Genomic DNA, 24,228 nt, shown 5'->3' with positions numbered 1-24,228 from the left:
CGGTGCTTGTTCCTATCTACCGGACGTGAGCGGATCCTGCAAGAATATACACGGCACTGTACGAAGCTGTTGTCTTACCACCGACATCCACGCCGCCACTCTACGAAAACTACCTAACACTGTGGCTTAAATCTCAAGTGATTGAGTAGATCACTAAGGCCCGACTTGCAGCCCCCACTCTCACAGTGTTGCCACCTATTATATTTTTACTCAGCTTACGACGCCGATTTTCTGCATTGGTCGCTCAACCTCGGTATCGCCGCAATTCTCCCCACCCCCCCGGAAGAAACATCGCCGAAGGTCAAGTCAATCGCACTAAAAATCCAACTCACATCGTCCACCATGGAACGATCACAGACAGTTTATTGATGGTGACCCTTCCCCATCACCGTAATGGTGTGGCCCTGCATCTCCGATCGCTCGCTGTACATCGAGTCATGCAATTTCTACCCATCCACTGCCGTAATACCCTTCGAGCGACTGAGATACCATAAGCCTGCGTGAAGTACGAACGACGTAAAGAATCCTGCGATGGGTCACAGGTAGAATGTATATGTCAAACCAATCGGGATCCCGGTGTTATGTGGGTTTAACGCAGCGAGGCCAGGAATACTGGGTGCAAATCCAACCAGCCAGGCCTCGAAGGCACGCCAATTGAAGCGGCCTTCGAACCAATAGCTGCTACTCGCATAGTGACTGCCGACGAACTGCACCACCACTTGCAAGTAGTCCGGATAACCCTGCGTGGCGTACAGGGAATGCGGGAGGAGAATGGGATGTACGGGATGAAATTTGCTGATGTAATATTTGACCAGACGTTCATTGTAATGGACGCGAGATGACGTGGTGGCCGTAGTGGGAAAACTGGTCAGCGGGGAGGTTGTCGAGGCTGGACCGGGAGCAAGGTTCACCGGCTGCGACACCTCCCCTGGTGTTGGCGTGTCCGCGAGCGAGAGAGGCGGCGCAGTATTCGGGGTGGCGGAGAGAAAAGAGGATCGCGGGGTCTGGATGGCAAAGGTTGATATATATTGAGAGACTGAGTCCGGCTTGGGCGGGTTTTTGGGCGGCCGTTGCCCACAGCGCGAGGGAATGTACCTGCAATTAAACCCGCGGACAAACACTGCGAGCACTGCGGATAGCCGGAATTGCATTTCAGACGTCTTTGTCTACATTGCGTACAAGCAACTTGGGCCCGTGCGGGATAGTGGACCGCAGATTTTGCTGGTTGAGCGGTTGAATCTGTCATGGTTTTGTGAGAAGCTGTGGGAACGTTCCGGTCGGGGAAGTGGAGGTCGGCCACTTTACCAAGGGAACTTAACATCTTTGCTCCTCAACCTAAAGTCTGACCACATGTCGGGGGATCCGATCCACCCCCGGCCCTCAGATCAAACCAAGCCATGGATGACTGAGAGGACTCTCCGTGCCGACAATTACAATTCATTAGATTCTACGACTATGGCGCCACATGCCAGATATCCATTCTCCTGAAGGATTTGCGTAATTAGAATGCGACAAGGTAGCATAATTTTGCTTCCTTTCCCATCCGACGGACACCAGGATGTGTTTTTCGAAAACATGTTCTTCGTAGCAATGCGAGATTCGATGATTTACCAATGAACTACCGTGCCAAGTGATCAAACAATGTGCGTGGAACGGTTCGATGGCGAAAACAGTGTTGAGGAATGCTAGTGTTGGCCGATTTAGTTCCACATTTTCACATGTATACTACGGGGCCTTGAGCATGAGCTAGGGAAAGGGAAGAAAGCTATCCATTCAAGGCCGTCTCTCCTACGGCGCACTACGAATATGGAACCTTAAGGTACCTGCCATGGGCCCGCGAGCCGAAGGTGAAGTCTCTCATCTGTTGGGTAAGATGGACGTACCCAAATAAGATACTTGTCAAACCGAGAATGCCCAGGCTGTGAGGCTCTAAGTGGCATGACAAGTTCTCCAAAAAAAAAGTTTCGAGACTTCTCGATGATTAACTAGTAGTATCGGAGAAGTAAGATACAAAGTCATGCCTGGCGCGGCAACCAGGTCCCACAAAGAAAGTGTTTGGATTGCCGATTTATTATCACTTTTGGAAAAAGGACAGAATCATGATCGATGAGGGTCCCAAGTGTTGTCACGCTGGTCACCCATCCGAGAAAGACTGAAATAGCCAGCGTCTTCAAGGCGCAGTCGGAATTCGCGAAATTTGCGCGCTGATGCCTTTCTGCTGAACAGAATATCGAGCTCCAAGAATGTGAGTCCTTTCGGCTCGGGAAGGCGGAAGAAGGCCCAGACAAAACAACAAATGGTGGTGCCGGCGAATAAGAAGGAACTCCTGCCTCCCCAGTGCCAGGCGGTGGGGTTCAGCATGCGCGTTGTGACGACGTTAACAACAAGGCTGGATATGCTATATGCAATCCGAGCAAGGACAACAGTCTTGATCCTCAGGTGAGAGGATGGGGTTTCGACAACTAATACGTAGCAGGTAGGGCCAATCGTCGTGTCATAAATAAACGTGAGCAGGATGATTAGTGAACCGAGGGCCCAAGATGTCGACTGGTCTTCCACCATTGTACCCACTCCGCCAGTAATCATCAGCACGATGAACAGGAGAAGTAGTCCGTATAGATAGATAGTGCGTCTACCAAGTATGCGCAGCCAAACCCAGGAGAGCATTCCTCCGATTATTGCCGCACCGAATACCCCTATTCCAACAGTAACGGAGTTGACGATAGACAAACCTGCCTGCTCGTAGAAATACACAGCGTACCCCGTCAAGGCCGAACCGCAGAGTGACTGCGTTATCCAGGTCATACAGGCAATCTCGGTACGACGCAAGTCAGACCCTTTGAAGCAGTCAAGAGACTCCGCCACCACTGAGGTGACTTTCGGCCTCATACGTGTGGCGTAACATAGCCAATATGTTCCGGACGCGGACATTATCGTCACGTTCGACCGAAACGAGCCGGAGAAGGGCATTTTCCGCTTGCATGCTTCTTCCATGGCGCACAAGCCACCCTGTCACTACATCAGTATGAAGATGTCCCCATCCCCCAGAGTCCTGCTTACAGGGACTTTCAGGTGCAAATATCATCCCTGCCAGTATCGGAACCACGAATACCCACTGCAGAGCCAACGGGATCCGATAAGACCATGGGGATTGCTCATTGATTAATATCCGCATCACACTAGCACCCAAAAGCTGACCGAAAAGCCAACAGTTGTTAATGTTAGATGTGAGATATGCTCGTAAGGTAACTGGCATGACTTCAGCCGCATAAGTTACGCTTAATGTCTGGATAGCCCTACTGCGAATTAGCACTGCGGTATCAAATGGTTACGAAGGAATTGATTCCACTAACCCCCACGGCAACCCACAGAGAAAGTAGCCAGCCACTAGCATCCAAATATTGGTCGCCAGAAATGTCAACAGCGACAATAACGATAAGACGATTAGGCATCCAATCATAACGAGTTTATAGCCAAATCTATCTGCCAGGGGACCGTTAAATGCTAGACCTAAAATCTCACCGGCATAAGCTGCGTTAATAAGTCCGGCCTGCCACGCAGCCGAGATCTCATAGCCTTGTCGACCCGACAGTGTACCAAAAGACCGCCTGAAGACCGGAAAAGCAAGGAACCCGTTGATCAAGATGATTCCATAAGCTTCGAGGACGATCGCCATTGACAGTAGTCCAGACCACGCAATGGCTTTGGGGTAGAGACGGCATCCCTTGCAGAATGTCATTTCATGTTCACCGGTGACAGCGACACGTGCGTCCTCGGAAAGAGGCAATAGGTTCGGAAGAATAGAGGTGTTGGAACCAAAGCCGTCTTCCTGAATATGAGAACCTCCGCATGGTGACCCGGTAAGTTCGATAGGCGCGATATTCATGCTGATGCTCTATTGGTTTTTCGTGTTGGTCTCTTCTGCTGTTTCATACTTGGTGATGCCGAGAGATCAGTGCGTCCCAGGCGGCTCGAAATTGAGACGCCCTCATTCAAAAGTGTACGATCCGGCGGAGGACTCAGGTCACTCAACGCCTTCCCAAAAGGGTCGACTGACGTCACTATACCCGTGAATTAGTCTCGTTTTCTGTAAATGGGTGCTAATTTTCCATCTCTCCAAACTGCTGTGAAAAGCTTAAACGGTTGTTCATTAGGTCCTACCGCATCTGCCCCTGGTACAGTCGTTAATCAATCTCTCGAATATTACTAACGCAGTCAAACACCGACTGACGAGGTTTAGCAGCGCACATCAACTATTCGGAACCGTCTTGAGCACGAACATCGTCGATTTTGGTAAGCTAAATATCCGAATATAGAGTGTTGTCAAACTGCGCGTGTCTGAATTACTGCGTATAATACCACTTAATCTGGACGGATGCAAGGACTTGACTTCATCTAAATCTATCAAAAATGATGGCCATATTTATGATGAATCTTGACCGCTATTTCAGAGCTTCGGAGGTTGAAACCCATGTCGCCAAGCGTGGTGTAGGGCTTTTAGCTTTACATAATTTTGTATAGGTGGTGAAGCCATGGCAGGCAATACGAGACGCCCTGGTTTGCAAGTGACTTATTAGAGCAAATGAGCACTGTACGATGATTTATCTTACAACAATTGCAGCGACGGGAACTCATGATAGATCATTTCATCGGGCTGCTCATTACGCTAGGTATTAAGCACCCGAACATAATTCTCGTGCTTTACAAACCCCAACCACCAATAGCTTTTGCACGGAATTGTTCAACTAGACTAGAATACGCCACCCACCCCCAAAAATATAAGCGACACTAGTACGTATGTTTAACATAACCAAAAAAGGCTGCAGCTTTCCAGCCCTTCGCTGGAGTGGCGGGCCTGTGTTACATCAAATCTCCTTTATGGCCATTGGCCCCATGTCACAAAAGCTTGCCTCGTTAATGTCTACTACGTTGAGGAGCAGGTGTTTGACAACCGTGGAGGGCCCTTGTGCAACCCAAGACTGTGGGGTTCGATCCTCGCACCCCTTTCCAGGTCTTCAGACCTCAGTAATATCTGCCCCATCGTACATGTACGTGGATAAGTTCGAAAGAGAAGCAACAGCATTTTTTCTGCCACTTGTTAAAGAAGCAAGGAGAGGGTACTTATATCTCTCCTTTGGCACATAACTTCGCGGCTGCTCTAGTCTTATAGGGACGAGCTCAGAGTGTCCAGGGGAGATGGTTGGGTAATTGTGGCATATTGGATGTGTCCTTGAGCAGACTAGTAGTCAGTTACTATACAGCAAACCAGAAGATTACCTCTACTCGCACGACGCAAATATGAATGTGCTCGATTGCAGTAAATCAGTCAAAGAATTCACAGAATGACGGATAATGATGATCTTCGAAACGCAGACCGGACGTTCGACCCCCACCCAAATCGCCTCCCACAAGGTTCACATCGAGTATATGACGCTCCCAGGAATATCTTAGAAACGTCCAATGAGAAAGGCCAATCCTCACAGGTGAGTATGGGATGTCGATAATAATGCTGGAATACGAAGTCGCCATAACACAAAAAGGTACTTCTCCGTAAGAGTGTTTCGGTCAGCGTCAATTTAGTCTAGCACTCATATGAGCAATCAGAGAGCACGTGCCTGAGGAAAGAGGGACTGCCCACCTGTGGCAGGATGCCTCTTTGCTGTTACCCCGAGCTATGTCCACGACGCATCTAGGCCGCCGATAATTCCCCGAGACGGTGGGGACCTCGCCGCAACCATTTGTACACTGCCTCCCAATCCGATATCTCACTACGTGATATCCCTGGTAAATGCTTGCTGAAGTTCCCTATCTCATCAATTGGCTATAGTGAGCTCTATGCTGTAGACATGCTGTAGATGCCACATATTTACCTTGGAGTTGAGTCACCCCACCTTGCAGTACGCAGCCACTTGTCACATCCACGTTATATCAGATGGCTGACTTGCCTTTCCGCACACCATAAGGGTGTGTGAATGCTGTTTTATGTTGGGGAGCTAAGAACCCAAACCTGTTGATAGACCGTCTACTCTAGGTCAGATAACAGATAAACAGTAGGATTATGGGGCAGACAGGGATGCACTGCCGTCGGTATGCTGGATGAGAATGTCTCCACGGTAGCGTTTGGAGTGGGCATAGCCTGCCATAACTGTCAATCAACGAAGCCACTGATATTTCGGTAGACCCGTTTGTCTAAGCATGTCCAGTATACATAACCAATCCTACTCTGTGGTGGAAGATATCGATCTCGGGGAGGTACAACTGTTGTGAAATCCATCGCTCAGGGTACACTACACGGAATTTACAGATTGACTATCGATCCCTCTTCTTTGAGCTTTTCTTATTTCTTTACTCTCCGGTTGATGTAGTTAGTGGGGGGTGTTTCCCAGCCTCGCATGAAAGGTGAATTCAACCAGGCAAGATCCGGAGTCTTAGGCTGTCAAAATGCCCACACCACAGCAGGAATTTCTCCATCGAATTCCTTCTCCGCCAGTAGCGAACCAATGGTATCAGTCACCTCGCTCCACTTGACTACCGATATCTTGTGGCTGTTCTGTTGTGCTATCGCCACCATCCCTTCTTCCGTATTAATATCAAACTGGCGTGGGAAAGACCCGAAAGACGGATATAATCCAACGAAGGAGGTGGCGGAGGTTTGTGCCTGATTGTTGAGGGAGAAGATCGCTATGGAATCATTCCCGGTCCCAAAAATGTTATCGTTACGGTTCGATATCACGACACGATCATTACCCGGCTATAGGGGAAAAGGGATGTTAGCGGGTCTGGGATATTGAGGGTGATGAGCAAAATTGATAGACTTACTGAGATGGCAATCTCTGCGGCCTTCGAGCCAGCTGGAGGGGTTGATCCGCCGTACGTGCTTCCTTCATAGAATTTCGAGAATAGGATTGTGCCATTATTTGAGTATGTCACGTCGTACCCCCTCAAGGAATTGTCAAGCTCCGTCACCAGATAGAATCGCACATTCTTTGGTTGAATCCGGCCTTCCTTTCTAGAAATCCAGAAGACAGCATGTCGTGGGCCGGAGCCTGGAGCCACAACCAGTGGCTGGTTCTCCTCTAGATGGCCTGTGGTTGGGCATATGCGGAAGATGCGGACAAGGTCAGCTCCTAGGTCCGGAACAAGGATAAACTGCCCGGATGGGTCGACCACCACTCCATGGGGATGTGGCGCGTCTTGTCGCTCCGGGACTGGCCCTGGGGCGGGCATGGTGAATGTGAAAGATTGAGTGCGGTTGAAGTGACCGCTGGCAGGGTCAACAGAGTAAGTCGTGACTGCAGACCCTGAGCTAAACGACGAATATTAATAACATGATCGACGAGTGACAAAACCTTCGGCAAAGGAACTTGCTGGAAAGCAAGGAAAGGCAGAGGTTACTTACTAGTGTGCGACGGCAAAGAATCTCTGGTCTGGTTGTTGGACTGGTGTATAAAATGCAGACGCAACAGGGCCCATCAAAGTTTGGAGTTTCTTAACCTTTCTGAACGAGCCATCCGCGTTGAGCTTGAAGGAGGACAGGGTGGAATTAGGGCGATCAATGCCTTCATCCAAACAATACAAAAAATCATTCTCCCTATCCAGCATCAACCACGAAGGGCTCGTGCCGCAGTCGGTTGTCTCAGAGAGCGTCGTCAATTGATGGCTTTCGCCAGACCCTGCCAGGTTAAGCGATGTCACTTTGCCCGCATATGACGCTGCGTAGAGTCGCGATGCCATGACACTGCTCCTGAACAGGAGAGCAGCTACCTGCCAAAACTTCATTGCAGTGGCCTCACTTGTGCGCGGTTATGCCGATTGTCCAAGCCACCGACGAAGGATACCGGTCCATCCAGGAAATGCCGCCTGACGGGTTAAGTGAATTAAATAGCTGACGGTCATGTTGTCATGCACAGCAGGGGAACAAAAAAAGTCCGCACCTTTGGTGCAGCGGAAATTATTGGGGCGACGCTCCGATCCTCACAACTCTAATGGACAGTAGATTAAATGGGGCCGACTGGCTTTTAGATTCGACTGGTACGAGACTATGCAGGATAGAGATCATGGTGGATCCAAGAGTTGAACAAATACATAGATGAGACATAATCGTTATCTATTCCGTGGCACTATCTTAAAATGCAGTGAAATATTGTTTCTTTGGTGTACTCTATAGGTCAAAATATGCTGGCTGCAAATACGGCCGAACTCATAAAATATCTCCGGATTCGGTATACGCCGAATAATGGTCCAACCGATACGTTCTGATGCACTAATTGCTTGCACTCGGGGTCGAGTTACTCACGTTAAAATCTGCCAGAGATTTGATGGACCAGCTACCAGAAACAGAGGCTACTGTGACGTAGTGTGGACCACAACTTGGGTCACATTATAGGCTTCAGCTGTGAATACGAGAGCTAATATACTCGCGGATACAAGATTAGCCCAAAGACCAACGTATCAATCAACTCCCTACGTCCACGTTGGGAGGCCCAGGAGGTACTCGTTTCTGGTGGCTCACTAGATACGGTGAATGAGGTTATAGGTCCTCGGGACGCCTAGAGTGGGGGGCTTCTCGGCATGCCGAGAATAGATGTTCATATCTGTGGATCATCCGAAAAATTCGGAGTGTAGAGAGACGAGCCAGATCTTGGCGAGCGGTTGTGTCTGTTCCGACACTTGCACTAGCCGTTTCTTTGCCATATTGACGAGGAGCTGATCCGAATTTCTCAGCAACTTAGTTCGGAGCTCTTGATTAAGATCTACATGGAGAGAGTTCTGCGGACTCCAATCGGAACGGATCGTATGACGGTAAAAAGAGAGCGTTTCAAACGACGGTAGGGAGGGGTCATCTAGGAGCTGGTCTTTCAGCATTGACTAGTAGTGGTGTGCCTCACGGTTCTCATTTCCGCAACTGTTATTAGGTCGGATGTGGACTTGCCATTTCCCTGCCGCATACAATGTAGTCCGTACCCCAGCCAACATGGCAATTAAGACAATCCAACACAGTCAGCATCCCGTACTGTGAGACCACCCGTTAGGACATCGTGTTGGAGATCTGTGCCTTGCAGAAATCTCGCCCTTGGCTTCCGTAGACAACAAGACGGTCCCCATGTGCCAGTCAAATGCCAGTCAAACGTAACCTTTCATGACACCTATGCCGAGCATCAAGCCTAGTCAGCTTCACCGGATACCGGATACAATTAGCAATAGTTAAGAGCTAGCTCAAGTGTGTTGGAGATTCTTCGATACTCGGATCTAGAATGTCGATTGTCTCTCGCTTATAACGCTTTATTATGAACGTGCTCTTGATATTCGAGCAGAACACGAGCTCGTCCTTGACAACGCCCGTTCCAGACCCGGGGAAGGTAATCTTGACGCATCGGCACAAGGATAGATGGGGCACGTAAACACGAGGGCTAGAAAGCTTACAGTGTGTTTCGGTCCGGGGTCTACGAAGGCTCTGCGCCAGTCCGCATGTTGGTCTTGTCATTCTGGATGCCAAACAAGCTTGCAAGCAGCTAATAGCACTCACAGCTGTGGTCGTTTTCACCAATACGACAACCTTTTTGAGTTCCATGTATGAAGACAGGCCCATAACACGTGCGCTACTACGGCCAGGACCAGAACTAGATCTGAAAGTGGAGTAGTATCACTGTAAATGTAGGTAGGATCTAAAATCCATGCTATAAATTGTCCCTCCCTCACTCCTGGAGATTGGTCCGGGTGGTAGCTTATCACACTTCAATTATTTCTCATTGCCTTTCGTTCTTTCCATTTCCTTACCCGCCTTCCCACCTCCTTAAGACTGCCATCGCGATGAGATACATTGGTTACTTTCTTTTGCCTCTGGCAACGGTCAGCGCTTACCTGGTGTCCGAGCAGGTTGACGTTCAAGCCAGTCTGCTCACTGACCCAGAAGAAGTCGCCGACAAGAAGTTCGATTACATTATCGCCGGTGGTGGTTTGACTGGTCTAACTGTGGCCGCCAAACTCACAGAGAACCCTAACATTGAGGTCCTGGTTGTTGAAAAGGGCTTTTACGAGTCCAACGACGGGCCGATTACCGAGGACCCAAACGCGTACGGTCAAATTTTCGGCACCACTGTGGACCAGAACTACCTCACTGTCCCCCTTATCAACAACCGTACCGACAATATCAAGTCTGGAAAGGGCCTTGGAGGATCTACGTTAATCAACGGTGATTCATGGACCCGCCCTGATAAGGTCCAGATCGATTCGTGGGAGAAGGTTTTCGGCAACGAGGGGTGGAACTGGGACAACGTATTCAAATACATGAACCAGGCTGAACGTGCCCGTGCTCCGAATGCTGCCCAGATCGCCGCCGGCCATCACTTTGACCCTGCTTGTCACGGATTCAATGGCACCGTTCACGCTGGACCCCGTGACAACGGCCAGCCTTGGTCTCCCCTGATGAAAGCGCTTATGAACACTACTTCTGCCTTTGGCGTCCCAACTCAGGTGGATTTCCACTGTGGGCACCCTCGCGGTGTTTCCATGATTCCTAATAACCTGTTGGAGGATCAGGTGCGCGCCGATGCAGCCCGCGAATGGCTCCTTCCCAACTATCGCCGGAAAAACCTAAAGGTCTTGACCGGGCAGGCTGTGGGAAAGGTCATCTTTGATCAGGATGCCCCCGGCCTGAAGGCAATTGGAGTGAACTTTGGCAGGAACAAGGCCGTTAACTTCAATGCCTACGCCAGTCATGAGGTTTTGTTGGCAGCCGGCTCTGCGATCTCGCCTTTGATCTTGGAGTACTCCGGTATTGGCCTGAAATCCGTCCTTGACAAGGCTAACGTTCCCCAGCTTCTGGAATTGCCTGTCGGTATCAATATGCAGGATCAGACTACAACTACCGTCCGCGCGCGTAGTACTCCCGCTGGTTTTGGCCAGGGCCAAGCTGTCTACTTCGCCAATTTCACCGAGACTTTCGGTGAAGACGCCCCGTACGCCGCTGAGTTACTCAACACCAAGCTTGGTCAATGGGCCGAGGAAACTGTCGCACGGGGTGGCTTTCACAATGTCACCGCACTCAAAGTCCAGTATGAAAACTACCGTGACTGGCTGCTTTATGAGGACGTGGCTTTTGCCGAGTTGTTCCTGGACACATCGGGACAGATTAATTTCGACCTGTGGGACCTCATTCCATTCACTCGCGGTTCTACCCACATTCTCAGCAGCGATCCTTATCTCTGGCAATTTGCCAATGATCCCAAGTTCTTCTTCAATGAACTAGACCTTCTTGGTCAGGCTGCCGCGTCCAAACTCGCCCGCCAGCTGCAGAACAGTGGAGCCATGGCGGACTATTTCGACGGCGAGGTCATCCCGGGCGCTAAACTCCCCTATGAGGCTACTCTGGAGGAATGGGCTGAATACGTCAAGGATAACTTCCGTGCTAACTGGCACGCCGTGAGTACCTGCTCCATGATGTCGAGGGAGCTTGGTGGTGTTGTTGACCCAACAGCTAAGGTCTATGACACCCAGGGCCTCCGCGTTATTGACGGCTCTATCCCTCCTACTCAGGTGTCCTCTCACGTTATGACAATATTTTACGGAATGGCTCTGCGCATTGCCGAATCCATCTTGGAGGACTATGCGAGGGCATAAACGGGGCTCGGGTCTCAATGCATATGAAACGCCTTGATTGATAATTGCGCTCGGACTTGCTGTGAGAACCCCGTCGTCTCTGCTCATGCCTTTGTAAATGGCCTATCGTGAACTTCTAAAATCGGGTAACTATTTTTCCGCTAGGTGATAGAGGCTATTCAGCGGCATCGGCCAGTGTTTTATATCGTTCCTCATTCTGGGGTTTAGTGGACAGCTAGCCCGTTGCATTGGGATTTAGACAAGGTTAACTTGCCAGATATAAGAAATTAGAATTCCAAATGCGTTTGATCTAGTACTATACCTTACGCTGTCAGCGACCTTCGACTTATATACAATACGATACTTAGCAGAATTCATTTAGCGAGCATTCCCTGGCCTTGGACTCCGACGTAATTAACAGATGTGATGAAATTCAACGCTATCTATGAGGGCGGGATAGCCAAGCACCGCATGATCACAACTGCGAATGTGACCCTCAGATGGAGGACCCAGTCTATAAAGCATTGATGTGCTCTGTTTCCGCAGGTTTGATATCTACTTGAGGAATACAATTCAATACATAACCTAACCCAGCCGGATATGATCGCCAAAACGAGGGAGCCGACATCAGCCTAGAGGGCCAAGGAAACCACCACCTAGCGGTACTCGCTGTACGAGAGAAACCACAAGCAATCGGGCGGGTAACAACCAGCATCTCACGCCCTTACGATATACCCTTACGCTACGGGTCGTAAACCGGCCACTGTTGGGTCATAGCTGTGGCCCTTAGCTTTGAACGCAGAAGCTAATTTCATTTGTGGATCGGACACGAGGTGAAAAGCGACACTACCAATCGACGGTTTGGGCCCGCGTTGTGAGTCGCCAAAGGTACTTATGTTATTGTTTCCGGTTGCTTAGTAGATACCAGGTGGCATGTGGAGAATTGACTTTCACGAAGCGTAAACAGTGGGTCGTCGTCTCGACCCTCGTATTGGCCGTTTCGGCGAAATATTGATGGAAAGCTGATCTACATTTCTCAGCAGCTCTGTCTGGATCTCTGACAATTGATATCTACAATGGAAGAGGCCCGCTAACTGTGAAAGGAATGGGCTGTGTGGGAATGTGTAGCGAGCCCGGCTGCCTACCTATAACCCCCATGGGTACACGTGGTGGTCTAAACAACCTGTGCAGACCCGCGTGTATCACCTCAGCTTCCCCCTGACTCTCATTGTTCGTACACCCCACCCAAGAGGAAAGCCTTCTCTGGAGCCATCCATATTCTGCCCTCAATCAGGGTTATTGAACCAAACGCTGAGCAGGACCTATCTATCAGCCGGTCGTTGATATTACGGGACTAACGCCGAGAATAGGTCCGATTCATGACATGAGACTTGTAGGAGAAGCGAGTAGAAGGATACTATTATCATCGAGTTTAGTTGTCCCATTTGATGATCAGTAGTATAAACACAGGACCAACCACAGAGGCAGTCAGGGCACCAGCACTGGGTTCTATTCCATTTATATACCACCTTGCGCTAAGGGGCTTGGGCCCCGAATCTCCACTGGGAGTATTGTTGGCCTCTTGTCTTGTCCATGTCGCGAATACCTCTTGCACAACTGATAGATCTCAGTCTCGGTTCCAGTCTCGAGAGGTTGTTAAAGCCTATTTTATCGCAACGTTAGTAACCATACCCATACGCCAAAAGGCTGCTGCCCCACACGGGACCTGGCGTGCGGTGGGCTAGGCTACCTCGTAGCCAGCGAGGTCAACATCGGTTTTCGGTACAACTTAAGAGATGGCGCTGCTGGGTCAGCCATGAAGAAGGACCGGCATCATGTGCTCGCAAAATGCTCCCTCAGACTTACAGACTCAATATCGGCCGGTGCGTGGATTCTGGTGGGTCCTATCAAATAGTAAGTCGACGCTTCCAGAGCAAAAATCTGTTTGTCCCAGATCCGGAACTACAATAAATTTTGCCACAAGCCTGGCGCATCTATAGTTGTGCGCCACGAAGTTAATCCAAAGAATCAGATTGGACTCTTCATTGGAGTGGTGCTGACGGGTCACGGGGACAACCAGAACGGGCCGGACCCACTTTGGCCCCGCCAGAATTTAGTCCTATCGTCATTTCTGTTAGATCATTGTCTCATGCCTTCTCAGAGTTCTCGACTGAACTGCTGAGGAATACAGTCGAGGTCTCGGTTCAAGCGTTTCGATGGTGGGGCGAATACGAGGCCAAACGCTCACTCAGCCGCGCCTGATTGCGGTTTCTGGCGTGGCAACGGGGAAGCCGAGTCCGGGCCCGAAGCGCACTCGGATATCCACGCTGAGCAATTCCAGTAAATGTCATTCATAGTCCTACGTTCCCTATGGCTTATCCTGTGGTTCTGATACTGATTACTCTACAGTGCAAAATATGAGGGAGCAACAAATCGCCCGTCACCCTCTGCCGCCCTGTGGATTTGGGCACACAGAACTTTCGGTCTGGCAGGCAATAGGCCGATCTCTAAGCAGCTCAACGACATTGTACCTCAATTCTCGATCGTTAATCCAAAGACCCAAATTGTGCCTGTATATTCCCATTGGAATATCGGACACATCCTGCAGCGGAGCGCTCTGTTTGATCGTGGGTAAGATTCTCGTCTGTGGACAGAGGATGTTTCTCCTAATCGTGCCTAGGTTTCAGATTTCTTTGCGACTGATGGTTACCGTAGAGTATCCTTTGCATAGGGTCTGGTATTGACAGATATGAGGGACATTTGGTGGGAGCAACAGTTTCAATATTCAACTAAGCTGCAATTTAAAACACAAAATATCAGTCCAGCATTTAGATATAACCAAAATCCATGCCGCCAGCATGTGCAAAACAGAAGTCAGCACATATAACCCAGTCGCAGTGTTTCAGTCACGAAATGGTCAATTGAAGCGGTTGGAACTACCTGGGTCGAAACCTTACCGCTTCAGATAGTACCGAAAGTGTAAGTGGCGTAGTTAATGGCTGGAAGGCTCCCGGGAGAGTAGACCACGTCCTGGCCCCACTCAGGATGTTGATAGAATCAATCCAGCCTTCCGGCTCAATCGCAAGAGAGCCATATTTCTTAACAAACTCGGCGGCCTCTTTGTCTTTCTGGTTACGCTCCTCCTGAGAGGGCTTGACAGGAATTGTTCCATCCATGTTCAGACACGTAAAGACCTGTACTGAGGGCTGATTCGTCGCAACCTCCATGCTGATCCCTGTATTGCTGGAGTCCAATCGAAGTGCCGGAACCAAGCTATCATCGGCAGCGGCATAGAGGGATCGTGGTCAATGATGAAGCAGTGGTCGTAGCCGATGCAACCAGGTCTGCACAACCCTTCAGTATACTGTATGTCTTGGCCGATGGTTTTACCAACAGTAAAGTCCATGCTGCTATGGTCGCTATCCTCAACGGTGGCGATAACGCCGGTGGGAATTTGATTGCTGTCTGTTTCGATAAACCTCCTAGATAGCGGAAGCTGAAGCCAGGTATCGTCAAGAATAGTGGGCTGCTTGAACGCATTCAAATTCCAGTAGATGTGGTTTGAAGGCATGATGGGAGTAGATTCAGTGAGCGCTAGAGAAACCAGCTCCGTCACCAGCCTGGGCGATCCCTGCGGGTTATCCGTAGTACGCTTGGAGTCGACGGTGTACGTCGCGTGAGTGACAATGTCACCTGGAAAGCCTTCTGCCGTATTGTCGTAAAGAGCAAACGTCACGGAAGAAGACGTGTGAGCCGTCACAGTCCAGTTTCTCTGATCGTAGCCAGCGTTTCCGCCATGCAGGGTGTACAGGCCATCGTGATTCTTAGGGATGTTGTATTCAGTTCCGCCCAGGGTGAATGACCCGTTCTTCATGCGATTGGCAATACGGCCAATGACAGCTCCAAAGTAGGTATGGCTGGTTTTGGTATCGTTGAGATACTGGATTGGGTCCTCATAGCCGACAACAACATCCTGCGGGGTGCCCTCCTTGTCGGGTACATGTAGAGAAATCAGGCGAGCGCCGTACGGGATGAATTTGGCCGTAATGTTGTCTACCATAATCGTAAAGACTTCGAATGTATCCGCCACCGGGCGCGGTTCTAGGGTATGCTCGCCCAGAACCACCATCGACGCCCATAGAAGGGCTGCCATAGACTGCTTGAGATTCATGATGACCTCAGTCCCCACAGGCAGTCAATTTCCGATGTTTTTAGGGAAACAGGCGTGAGAAAGGCCCTGCAGCTCTCCATTGGCAGCTTTTTGCATAAAGGGTGCGCGAATATTTGAGGGAGACACAGTGTGAGATGACAGACTAGGTCCGTGTTCTGAATTTTGTTCTCGAAACGAAGTGAACCCAGCCACCATTCACTGGTAGGAGTGGCGGAATGGACATTTCTATTGGTGGTCTGCCCTTGGGAAAACACGTTGCCTCTGCGGACCATCTAAACACAGGCTGGAAGGGTCTTTCTGAATAATGGGTTATTGTGGTCACTACTACAAACTTAACTAGTCAGTGGGCCGTGGTGCCAGTTCCAGATGACGGGATCACCAAGCTACCCGGGAGTAGCTTACCTAGACACTCTGTATACCACTGGATGGAATGCGGCACGCTATTGCCACTCACATGAACGAAACGCCCTTCCTTTGAACATTGCAGGATTTTCTTTCTGCCTTTTCGGTTGGGTTCCTTGACTGATCGTTGGTGGGAAATTAGCGACATCGGTCTAATATTAACTTTGTATTAATTCCTGGACTAGAAACGGAATTGTGAGTACACCGGTCGAGCCCGGTCCTACGTGGGTATGAGGTATTCGAGAGGATAAGTTTGCCGAGCAAACGGTATTCCAATAAATGCAATGGTTGATGGTACCCTCATCTACAAGAAGCGGGAATGACAGAAAGTCCGCCCCGGCTTACTGAACGGGCTTACAATGTGAAACGAGCGATCGGGACCGAGCGAAGTTAACTGTTGGATGTTAACCAGTGTAAACCTTGCCGGCGTCTGTCCTGATGCCGAGTATACTATTGGCTAACCTTAAGTGGACACAGCACTCCATAAAGTTATCTGCGGATCTCCGCTGCACCCAGAACCTTAGCAGCAAATTTCGGAGAATCTTCACAGCGTTGGGTGATCATCCGTATCCCGCAACCCATGACATCCTCCCAAGGTTCGAAAGTTACAAAGGAGGATACCTTAACCAGGGACTCCACTTAATGCCTACCCAACCACCATACCTTACATCCCCATTTAACTCGAGAGGGACCGATATTACTCCGTGCGATGGAGCTAGAGCATGAAGTACGCAGTAAGCACTGCAAGCCACTCCAGCAGTAAATGCGGCTTGCGAAACAACTTGCAATGGTATATCTTGGCGTTGCGCAGATGCGGTGAATGTTGATCTCTGGCTTGGAATACGCTGAGTTGGTGTGTTTACTTGGGCATTATATATTCACCAACACTTCTCTTCATGGCAACAGTTTAGCTTCTCGAAGATATAGAGCAATTTAACTTACCTGAAAACCCACCATCTTCTCTTGCTTTCTCAATTCTTGCTTCTTACTCCCGCTCTCGCATCGGTATCAAACCATGGGTCCTTCACTCAACTGGAAGGAGACCTTGGGCCTGCTGTCTGTGTGTTGGCTTATGGTTCAAGCCCAGGCACAACCCACCCCAGCGGTCTCATCTTCCTTCGCCCCTCAGTACACACTTCCTGTATCGGCAAACGAAGCTCCCCCCGTGCTCCCCAATATCAGGGACCCATTAGCTGTTGATGCACAGACAGTCTGCCCCGGTTACGTAGCTTCTAGCGTTCAGCAGACACCGACCGGACTGACAGCCTTACTTTCGCTTGCCGGCCATGGGTGCAATGTTTACGGTACAGATATCGACTCCCTGAATCTCACGGTCGAATATCAGACAACAGATCGGTTGCACGTTGAGATCGTTCCAACATACATTGGCACAGGGAACGCAACTCAGTATATCATACCCCCAGGTGTGGTGGCAAAACCTGGAGTAGAAGGGTCCAATGCCGAGTCCGATTTGGAATTTTCCTGGACTAATGAGCCTAGTTTTGGATTCGAGGTGGCAAGAAGGTCGACAAAGGACGTTCTTTTCTCTACCAAGGGGAAGAAACTAGTCTTTGAAGACCAATTTATTGAGTTTACAAGTCCGCTCCCGGAGAACTATAATATATATGGACTGGGCGAGTCTGTCCATGCATTCAGGCTGGGCAACAATTACACGAAGACCTTCTACGCAGCCGATGCTGGCGCCACGGTCGATATGTATGTGGTTACTTTACCCCATCGTCTTTCTTCGCATGGTCTCTCTTCCTACAATATATCCACTAACGATATATGAAGCAATGTCTACGGCACACATCCTTTCTATCTGGAGACCCGTTACTTTACCCAGTCTCCTTCTGGTGATCTCACATTGGTGACAACCAATGAGGTCGAACCGAACAAGACCTACACCTCTTTCTCGCATGGAGTCTACTCTCGGAATGCGCATGGGCAAGATATCGTCCTGCAACCAGACGGTATCACCTGGCGGGCCATTGGTGGCAGCATTGATCTGTACTTCTTTTCAGGGCCAACGCAACCAGAGGTGACCACGTCATACTTGAAAGCTGTAGGCCTGCCTGCGTTGCAGCAATATTGGACCTTTGGCTTTCACCAATGCCGGTGGGGATACAAGAGCTGGGATGACCTTGAGGATGTTGTGAATAGTCACATCAATTTTGGAATCCCGCTCGAAACGGTCTGGTAGGTGACATTCTTCCTTCTCTTTCCTTTTTTTTTTTTTTTTTTTTAATCTGTTTGCGGGGGAGGGTATGGTTTCTTTTACTTTCTTTCCTTGTTTACTCACAAACGAGTGTGGCCCGCCCGACTGACAAAACTCAAGGACTGATATCGATTGGATGCTACGGTACCGGGACTTTGAAAATGAGCCAGTCGGGTTTGATTACGAGGCAGGCAACAGGTTCCTTGAGCGTCTCCATGATGGTGGCAGACACTATGTTCCCATCTTTGATTCTGCCATTTATATTCCCAACCCCGATGTTGAGAGTGATGCGTAAGTCAGGTTTCCATCCATCGATGTCAATGTGCTTACTTCTTCCCAGATATCCGACGTTTGAGAGAGGAAACAAGACTGGATCCTTCCTGACGAATCCGGATGGTAGCCTGTATATTGGTTCGGTCTGGCCTGGGTACACTGTCTTTCCTGACTGGTTATCTGAAGGCGCTGAGCAATGGTGGATCGACGAAATGATCCTTTACCACCAGAAGACCGCATATGATGGTGCATGGGTTGATATGAGTGAAATCTCATCCTTCTGTGTTGGTAGTTGCGGAAGCGGCAACCTCCACCTCAACCCTGTGCATCACCCTTTTGCCCTCCCTGGTGAGACTAGGAACCCGGTGCTCAAGTACCCTGAAGGTTTCAATGTTACCAACTCTACCGAGGCGGCCGCTGCATCTTCAGCACTTGCTTCGTTCTCCAGCGCTTATCCTGCACCCACCTCCGCCAGCACCGTTTCCTATGTGCGCACTACCCCTACTCCCGGTGTTCGTGATGTCAATTATCCCCCATATGCCATCAACAACGTCAAAGGTCCTCTAGGTGTGGCTGCCATCTCACCTAATGCCACCCACGCGGAGGGCACGCTGGAATATGACATGCACAACCTTTGGGGTCATGGCATCATCAAGGCCACCTACGCGGCCTTGTCTGAAATTTTCCCTGGTCACCGCCCATTCATTATTGCCCGCTCTACCTTTTCTGGTTCTGGTGCCTTCGCTGGGCACTGGGGTGGTGATAACTGGTCTAACTGGCCCAGCATGGCCTTTTCGATCCCACAGGCTCTCCAAATGTCCCTTCTTGGCGTTCCGATGTTTGGGTCCGACACTTGTGGCTTTGCTGATAATACTGATATGGAGTTGTGCAACCGCTGGATGCAACTGAGCGCATTCTTTCCCTTCTACAGGAATCATAATATTCTCGGGGCCATCAGTCAGGAGGCATATACATGGGCGTCTGTTATTGATGCAAGTAAGACAGCCATGACTATCCGCTACGCGCTCTTGCCGTACCTTTACACTCTCTTCTATCACGCTCATACAGCGGGACACACCGTCATGAGAGCACTTGCATGGTAGTTCCCTAACGATCCATCTCTCGCCGGCGCAGATCGACAGTTCCTACTGGGACCCTCTATTCTGGTTATTCCTGTTCTTGAGCCTGGAGCAACGTCCGTTAATGGTGTCCTCCCCGGTTTGATAGAGGGTAGTGAAAAATGGTATGACTGGTACAACCAGACCGCCGTGCCAGTACCATCCCAGGCGAACACAACCTTCAATGCTCCACTTGGCCACATTCCGGTCTTTGTACGTGGTGGATCTGTCCTCCCGCTCCAACAGCCTGCGCTCACGACAAGAGATGCACGACAGAGTCCCTGGGATGTGCTCGTGGCCCTGGATAGGGATGGCAAAGCTACTGGTGACTTGTATCTCGATGACGGTGTGAGCGTCCAACCAGACGCCACCCTTACTGCGGAATTCACCGTAGGGGGGAGGAAGCTTGAGGCGGCCATTGGCCAAGGTGGATGGGTTGATGGCAACAGCCTGAGGAACATTACCATTTTGGGTGTTGAATCCGTGGCTGGTGCTGTCAAATTCAACGGTCGCCCTGTTCATCGCAGGAATGTTCACTTTGACAAGGCCAAACAGACCCTAGTTGTTTCAGGATTCGATGTCTCGGCGTGGGCCGGAGAGCGTTGGACCCTAGAGTGGTAGGCATCCAATCCAGTGCGTTGTGCCCCACGATAGAAGGAGTTGAGTATAATAATGCGGCTATCGCTCTCGTCAAGTACCCAAACAAAATAGGTTCAGCGACAGGCAATCGACAAACGCCCTCTATGTCTGTGACGTCTTTGTCTCCATATATTTTGCCCCATTTCTTTCTATGTTTGTACCCGTATTGAATAGAGTATTGTCAGTTCTTGGTCGGTCACGCTAGGAATTCTCAATGCAACTGCTGGCATTATTGGGATGACCGACCCACCTCGGCTTATCCCCCTCAATAGAGGTTGCTGGTTCATATCTAGCATCTTCAAGAAGAAAATATCTACTTCATAACTCTCCCAATTCTACAGTAAACAGTTCTCGGCAACGAAAGAAGGAATTAAATAGTCGTTACGCTCCGTTGTATCACTTTCGTATGCCGCTTCCCACCCACTCGCTCGAGCCTGGGCCCGTTTCCAAGGATGCATTGTCGTCCAGTATGGTACAGTACCAGTTGCGTGACCCCGGTCAGCGAGCCAAATACCTGGACATTCATTGTCTTTGGGGGATGAGCTGCGAACTGGCACTTCTCAGATGGTCGTCCTGTAGCCCTGAGCATTTTCTAAGAGAGATTGCCCGCAGAGGTGAAAGGCCGCCCCACCCAGCTTCTTCTTGACCGTATGACGGCCATTCTTCTTAGGGTTGACCGAGCTAGGTGTTATGGTGCACAGCTAGCCTTGCCAGCTCGTCCGGAGGGCGTGGAGATATAAGGCCAGCGTCTCCCAAACATGTTCACTTCGGGACCAGATTCCTTGTCCTCCCTGCTATGCGCCTTGGCGCAGCAGTGACGCCTTCACGGGAGTGTCCTGCCTTGTATCAAATCCCCTCCATGGCCATGCGCCCCATGTCGTATAAGTTGTGCCCTAGGCCGTTCCCAGATGAATAGGTCCCTTCTGTTCTTAGAAGCTAGTTCTAAGAAAACCCAGCTATAGGCACCTCTACACGGTGCTGGGGACTAATACTTGCCAGAGGACATCCTTGCAAGGAAGCCAAGCTCTACCTGCAGGTTGCCGTCGGTTCTTGTGAGCACAGGTCCAACATTCTTCATCACCAAGGTTGAACAGAAGACTGAATCTGTTTACGGCCGTCGCTAGCATGTATAAGTAGTCAGTCTCTTCTGCTGTGGCAGTACCAGATATATTCAGTCGGAATGGATTCTCCTGCAGTAGGCCTTGTTTTCTAAACAATGACGTAGAGATGCTTAATTCATCTGCATCCGGCCGAAGCTTGGTTGTCCAAATCAGACGTGATGTCATGTAGATCCGCATCAGTCTTCTCCAGTCAGCAAGTCCACGCCTCGGCGTGTTGTCCAATTCGAAGAGATTGCCGTCCTAGCTGATGCTGACGCAGACCGTCGAGTTTGTCCTTGTGATGAGCGTTCCGGATCCTCACGAGTTCGCCTCAGGCGTGTCATGTCATGATGACCCTCTTTCGAACCAGAAGTCCGCTGAGACTCCAGATGAGTTAGCGACAGTGGCCTGGTGGACTTTATAGGAACATGGATATCAGGAGCAGACAGCGCCGAGTGATCCCGCCCGCTGAGCGATGAGGCCTGCGAAATACTCTCCCACATCGTGGCCAAGGAGTTCCGGTGGCGGTAGTAAAGCCAAGGGCGAGCGAGGAAATAGCCTCGGACGACTTTGCGGACGAAAAGATTGTACGAGCTTTAGGAAAGATCTTGAGAAAGTCAAGTTTATCAATATGGTTGTGACCCGTCCGCATTGTCTCTGCTATTAAACCTCTATATGCATCTTCTAGAGGTTTAAAGCAGCCTACATCTAAAGGCTGTAGGTTGCACGAAGGATGTGCGGGCATGCAGGTAGGAATAATAATAATCTCATTGCATATTTGGTCAAATTGAGGTGTAACATATCTGCCATGACCATCAAGAATAAGTAGACAGTATTTCCCAGTTGTACGGCTCGTAGTAGTGGGAATAAAGATATTTAAGCCAGCGAAGGACTATCTCATCAGTAGTCCATCTATTAGGACTAACTTCAATTCTCCAATCACGGGGAATCGTTGGAACTTGATCCCAACCCTCTATATGGACTTTCCCTTTGAAAATAACACACGAATGAAGTTGCCCATCCAGTAGAGTTGATACACTCGATAGAAGTAACCCATTCCCGATTACCTGGCTGTACAATCAAAGCTTTTCCATAATAATCGGTCCTAGTAACTACTCGAGCAGTAGCTACTAGAGCCATAGCAAAACCAGTTTCATCGAAATTATAGATATCTTCCAATGCAATACCATACTGCATTATTGTGATTTGTACACCGTTAAACCACTCTTTAATAGTCTTAGGATCTTCGCATTTAGCTCGCCGATAGCCATGTCGTCTGGAATAGCAAGTTTTTATTTCAGGTCGACGCTTGACAAACTTATATACCCAGTTCTCGCCAACTGATTGAATGGGTATAGTACCGCGCTCAGAAAGTAGAATATTGGCCATTTCTCGTATATGGGAGGGTCTGGGAGGTGCTCCACGTCGACCTAGTGATAGAATCCATTATACAAGCGATTCCTCTTCATTCTGAGTTGATTTATGACTATTGGCGCGTGTTTCAGCTCGAAAAGTATGCCCATTCAATCGTCTTCGGAGAGTTGTACGAGGAATATTATAAACGCGTGCTACTTCAGCAATATTGCAAAATAGCGAGTAGAATCCTTCCCTCCTGCTCAGATGAGTTTCTTAGATTTTGACGCGCTTTTGGTGGCATGGTTGGTGGTTGAATTGGGTAGATTATTGATTGTGGTCAAAAAAGGGGAAAGGTGGCCCGCTCGGTAACGTAATCGGTAAACGAGCGGGTCACGCAAACGAGCGGGTCAACGCGCGCGTTTTTCTACGCGTCGGTTTTTTTGAAGCTATTCAACCACCAGCCATACTACCAAAAATGCCTAAATCATCAAAATCTAAGGTGGAACAGGAAGGCAGGGTCTTATTAGCTATATCAGCTATTAAAAAAAAAGAAATTACCAATATTCGTGCGGCAGCTCGTGCTTTTGATATACCCCTTACAACACTTCAAAGGCGCCTATCAGGCAATACATTTCGATTAGATACACGCGCAAATAATCATAAAATGACTTCTAGTGAAGAGGAATCGCTTAAACAGTGGATTCTATCACTAGATAAGCGTGGAGTACCTCCCCGGCCTGCACACGTACGAGAAATGGCCAATATCCTGCTTTCAAAGCGTGGTACTACCTCCTCCTCTACTACTGTAGGGGAGAAATGGGTATACAACTTTACCAAGCGTACACCTGGGCTCAAAGCCTGCTTTGCACGTCGCTACAACTATCAGCGTGCTAAAGTAGAGGATCCTAAGGTTCTAGGTGCTTGGTTTGAGCAGGTAAATAAGACTATTCAGAAGTACGGCATAGCTTCAAGCGATATATACAATTTTGATGAGACGGGGTTTGCAATGGGCCTGATAGCTGCAGCCAAAGTTGTTACTAGGTCTGATGTGCCAGGAAAACCGTTTTTATTGCAGCCAGGGAACCGGGAATGGGTTACTGCCATAGAATGTATTAGTTCTAATGGATGGGCTCTACCTCCCTGTATTATCTTTAAAGGCAAGGTGTATATGGAGTCCTGGTACGAGAATAAAGACATTCCTTCTGATTAGAGGATTGAGATTAGTCCTAATGGCTGGACAAGCAATGAGATTGGCCTACGTTAGCTACAGAATCATTTTATACCTTATACTACCGGCCGATCTGTGGGAAAATACCGTTTACTTATTCTAGATGGCCACGATAGCCATTTAAC

The 24,228-nt window shown here is 49.4% G+C and overlaps 7 protein-coding genes across 7 annotated transcripts; 3 read left to right on the top strand and 4 right to left on the bottom strand.

The window, feature by feature from the left end:
- Window positions 1-536: 536 nt before the first annotated feature.
- On the bottom strand, window positions 537-1,151 carry BDV37DRAFT_289181 (uncharacterized protein; the record flags this gene model as incomplete). The annotated part of the gene is made up of 1 exon (XM_032088403.1): window positions 537-1,151. One exon carries the CDS (start codon window positions 1,149-1,151, stop codon window positions 537-539), a length of 615 nt encoding a protein of 204 aa, XP_031935044.1.
- Window positions 1,152-2,097: 946 nt separating this feature from the next.
- BDV37DRAFT_276707 (uncharacterized protein) lies at window positions 2,098-3,886 on the bottom strand (the record flags this gene model as incomplete). Its single annotated transcript, XM_032085608.1, has 4 exons — window positions 2,098-2,814; window positions 2,858-3,009; window positions 3,061-3,296; window positions 3,354-3,886. 4 exons carry the CDS (start codon window positions 3,884-3,886, stop codon window positions 2,098-2,100), a joined length of 1,638 nt encoding a protein of 545 aa, XP_031935043.1.
- A 2,550-nt stretch (window positions 3,887-6,436) lies between these two features.
- BDV37DRAFT_291706 (Lactonase, 7-bladed beta-propeller-domain-containing protein) lies at window positions 6,437-7,734 on the bottom strand (the record flags this gene model as incomplete). The annotated part of the gene is made up of 3 exons (XM_032089011.1): window positions 6,437-6,751; window positions 6,820-7,306; window positions 7,400-7,734. 3 exons carry the CDS (start codon window positions 7,732-7,734, stop codon window positions 6,437-6,439), a joined length of 1,137 nt encoding a protein of 378 aa, XP_031935042.1.
- Window positions 7,735-9,810: 2,076 nt separating this feature from the next.
- On the top strand, window positions 9,811-11,619 carry BDV37DRAFT_276705 (GMC family oxidoreductase; the record flags this gene model as incomplete). Its single annotated transcript, XM_032085607.1, has 1 exon — window positions 9,811-11,619. The coding sequence occupies one exon, from the start codon at window positions 9,811-9,813 to the stop codon at window positions 11,617-11,619; it is 1,809 nt and encodes a 602-aa protein (XP_031935041.1).
- Window positions 11,620-13,765: 2,146 nt separating this feature from the next.
- On the top strand, window positions 13,766-14,461 carry BDV37DRAFT_265044 (uncharacterized protein). Its single transcript, XM_032083736.1, has 2 exons — window positions 13,766-13,944; window positions 14,008-14,461. The coding sequence occupies exons 1-2, from the start codon at window positions 13,815-13,817 to the stop codon at window positions 14,340-14,342; spliced, it is 465 nt and encodes a 154-aa protein (XP_031935040.1). The 5' UTR covers window positions 13,766-13,814; the 3' UTR covers window positions 14,343-14,461.
- Window positions 14,462-14,661: 200 nt separating this feature from the next.
- BDV37DRAFT_265041 (galactose mutarotase-like domain-containing protein) lies at window positions 14,662-15,850 on the bottom strand. The gene has a single exon (XM_032083735.1). The coding sequence runs from the start codon at window positions 15,767-15,769 to the stop codon at window positions 14,777-14,779; it is 993 nt and encodes a 330-aa protein (XP_031935039.1). The 5' UTR covers window positions 15,770-15,850; the 3' UTR covers window positions 14,662-14,776.
- A 1,336-nt stretch (window positions 15,851-17,186) lies between these two features.
- BDV37DRAFT_291704 (glycoside hydrolase family 31 protein) lies at window positions 17,187-20,444 on the top strand (the record flags this gene model as incomplete). The annotated part of the gene is made up of 5 exons (XM_032089010.1): window positions 17,187-17,887; window positions 17,966-18,370; window positions 18,510-18,680; window positions 18,730-19,645; window positions 19,766-20,444. 5 exons carry the CDS (start codon window positions 17,187-17,189, stop codon window positions 20,399-20,401), a joined length of 2,829 nt encoding a protein of 942 aa, XP_031935038.1. The 3' UTR covers window positions 20,402-20,444.
- Between the last annotated feature and the right edge of the window lie 3,784 nt (window positions 20,445-24,228).

Source organism: Aspergillus pseudonomiae (genome assembly GCF_009193645.1).
Source record: "Aspergillus pseudonomiae strain CBS 119388 unplaced genomic scaffold BDV37scaffold_144, whole genome shotgun sequence".
NCBI lineage: Eukaryota > Fungi > Ascomycota > Eurotiomycetes > Eurotiales > Aspergillaceae > Aspergillus > Aspergillus pseudonomiae.
This window is presented reverse-complemented; position numbering and strand designations above follow the sequence as displayed.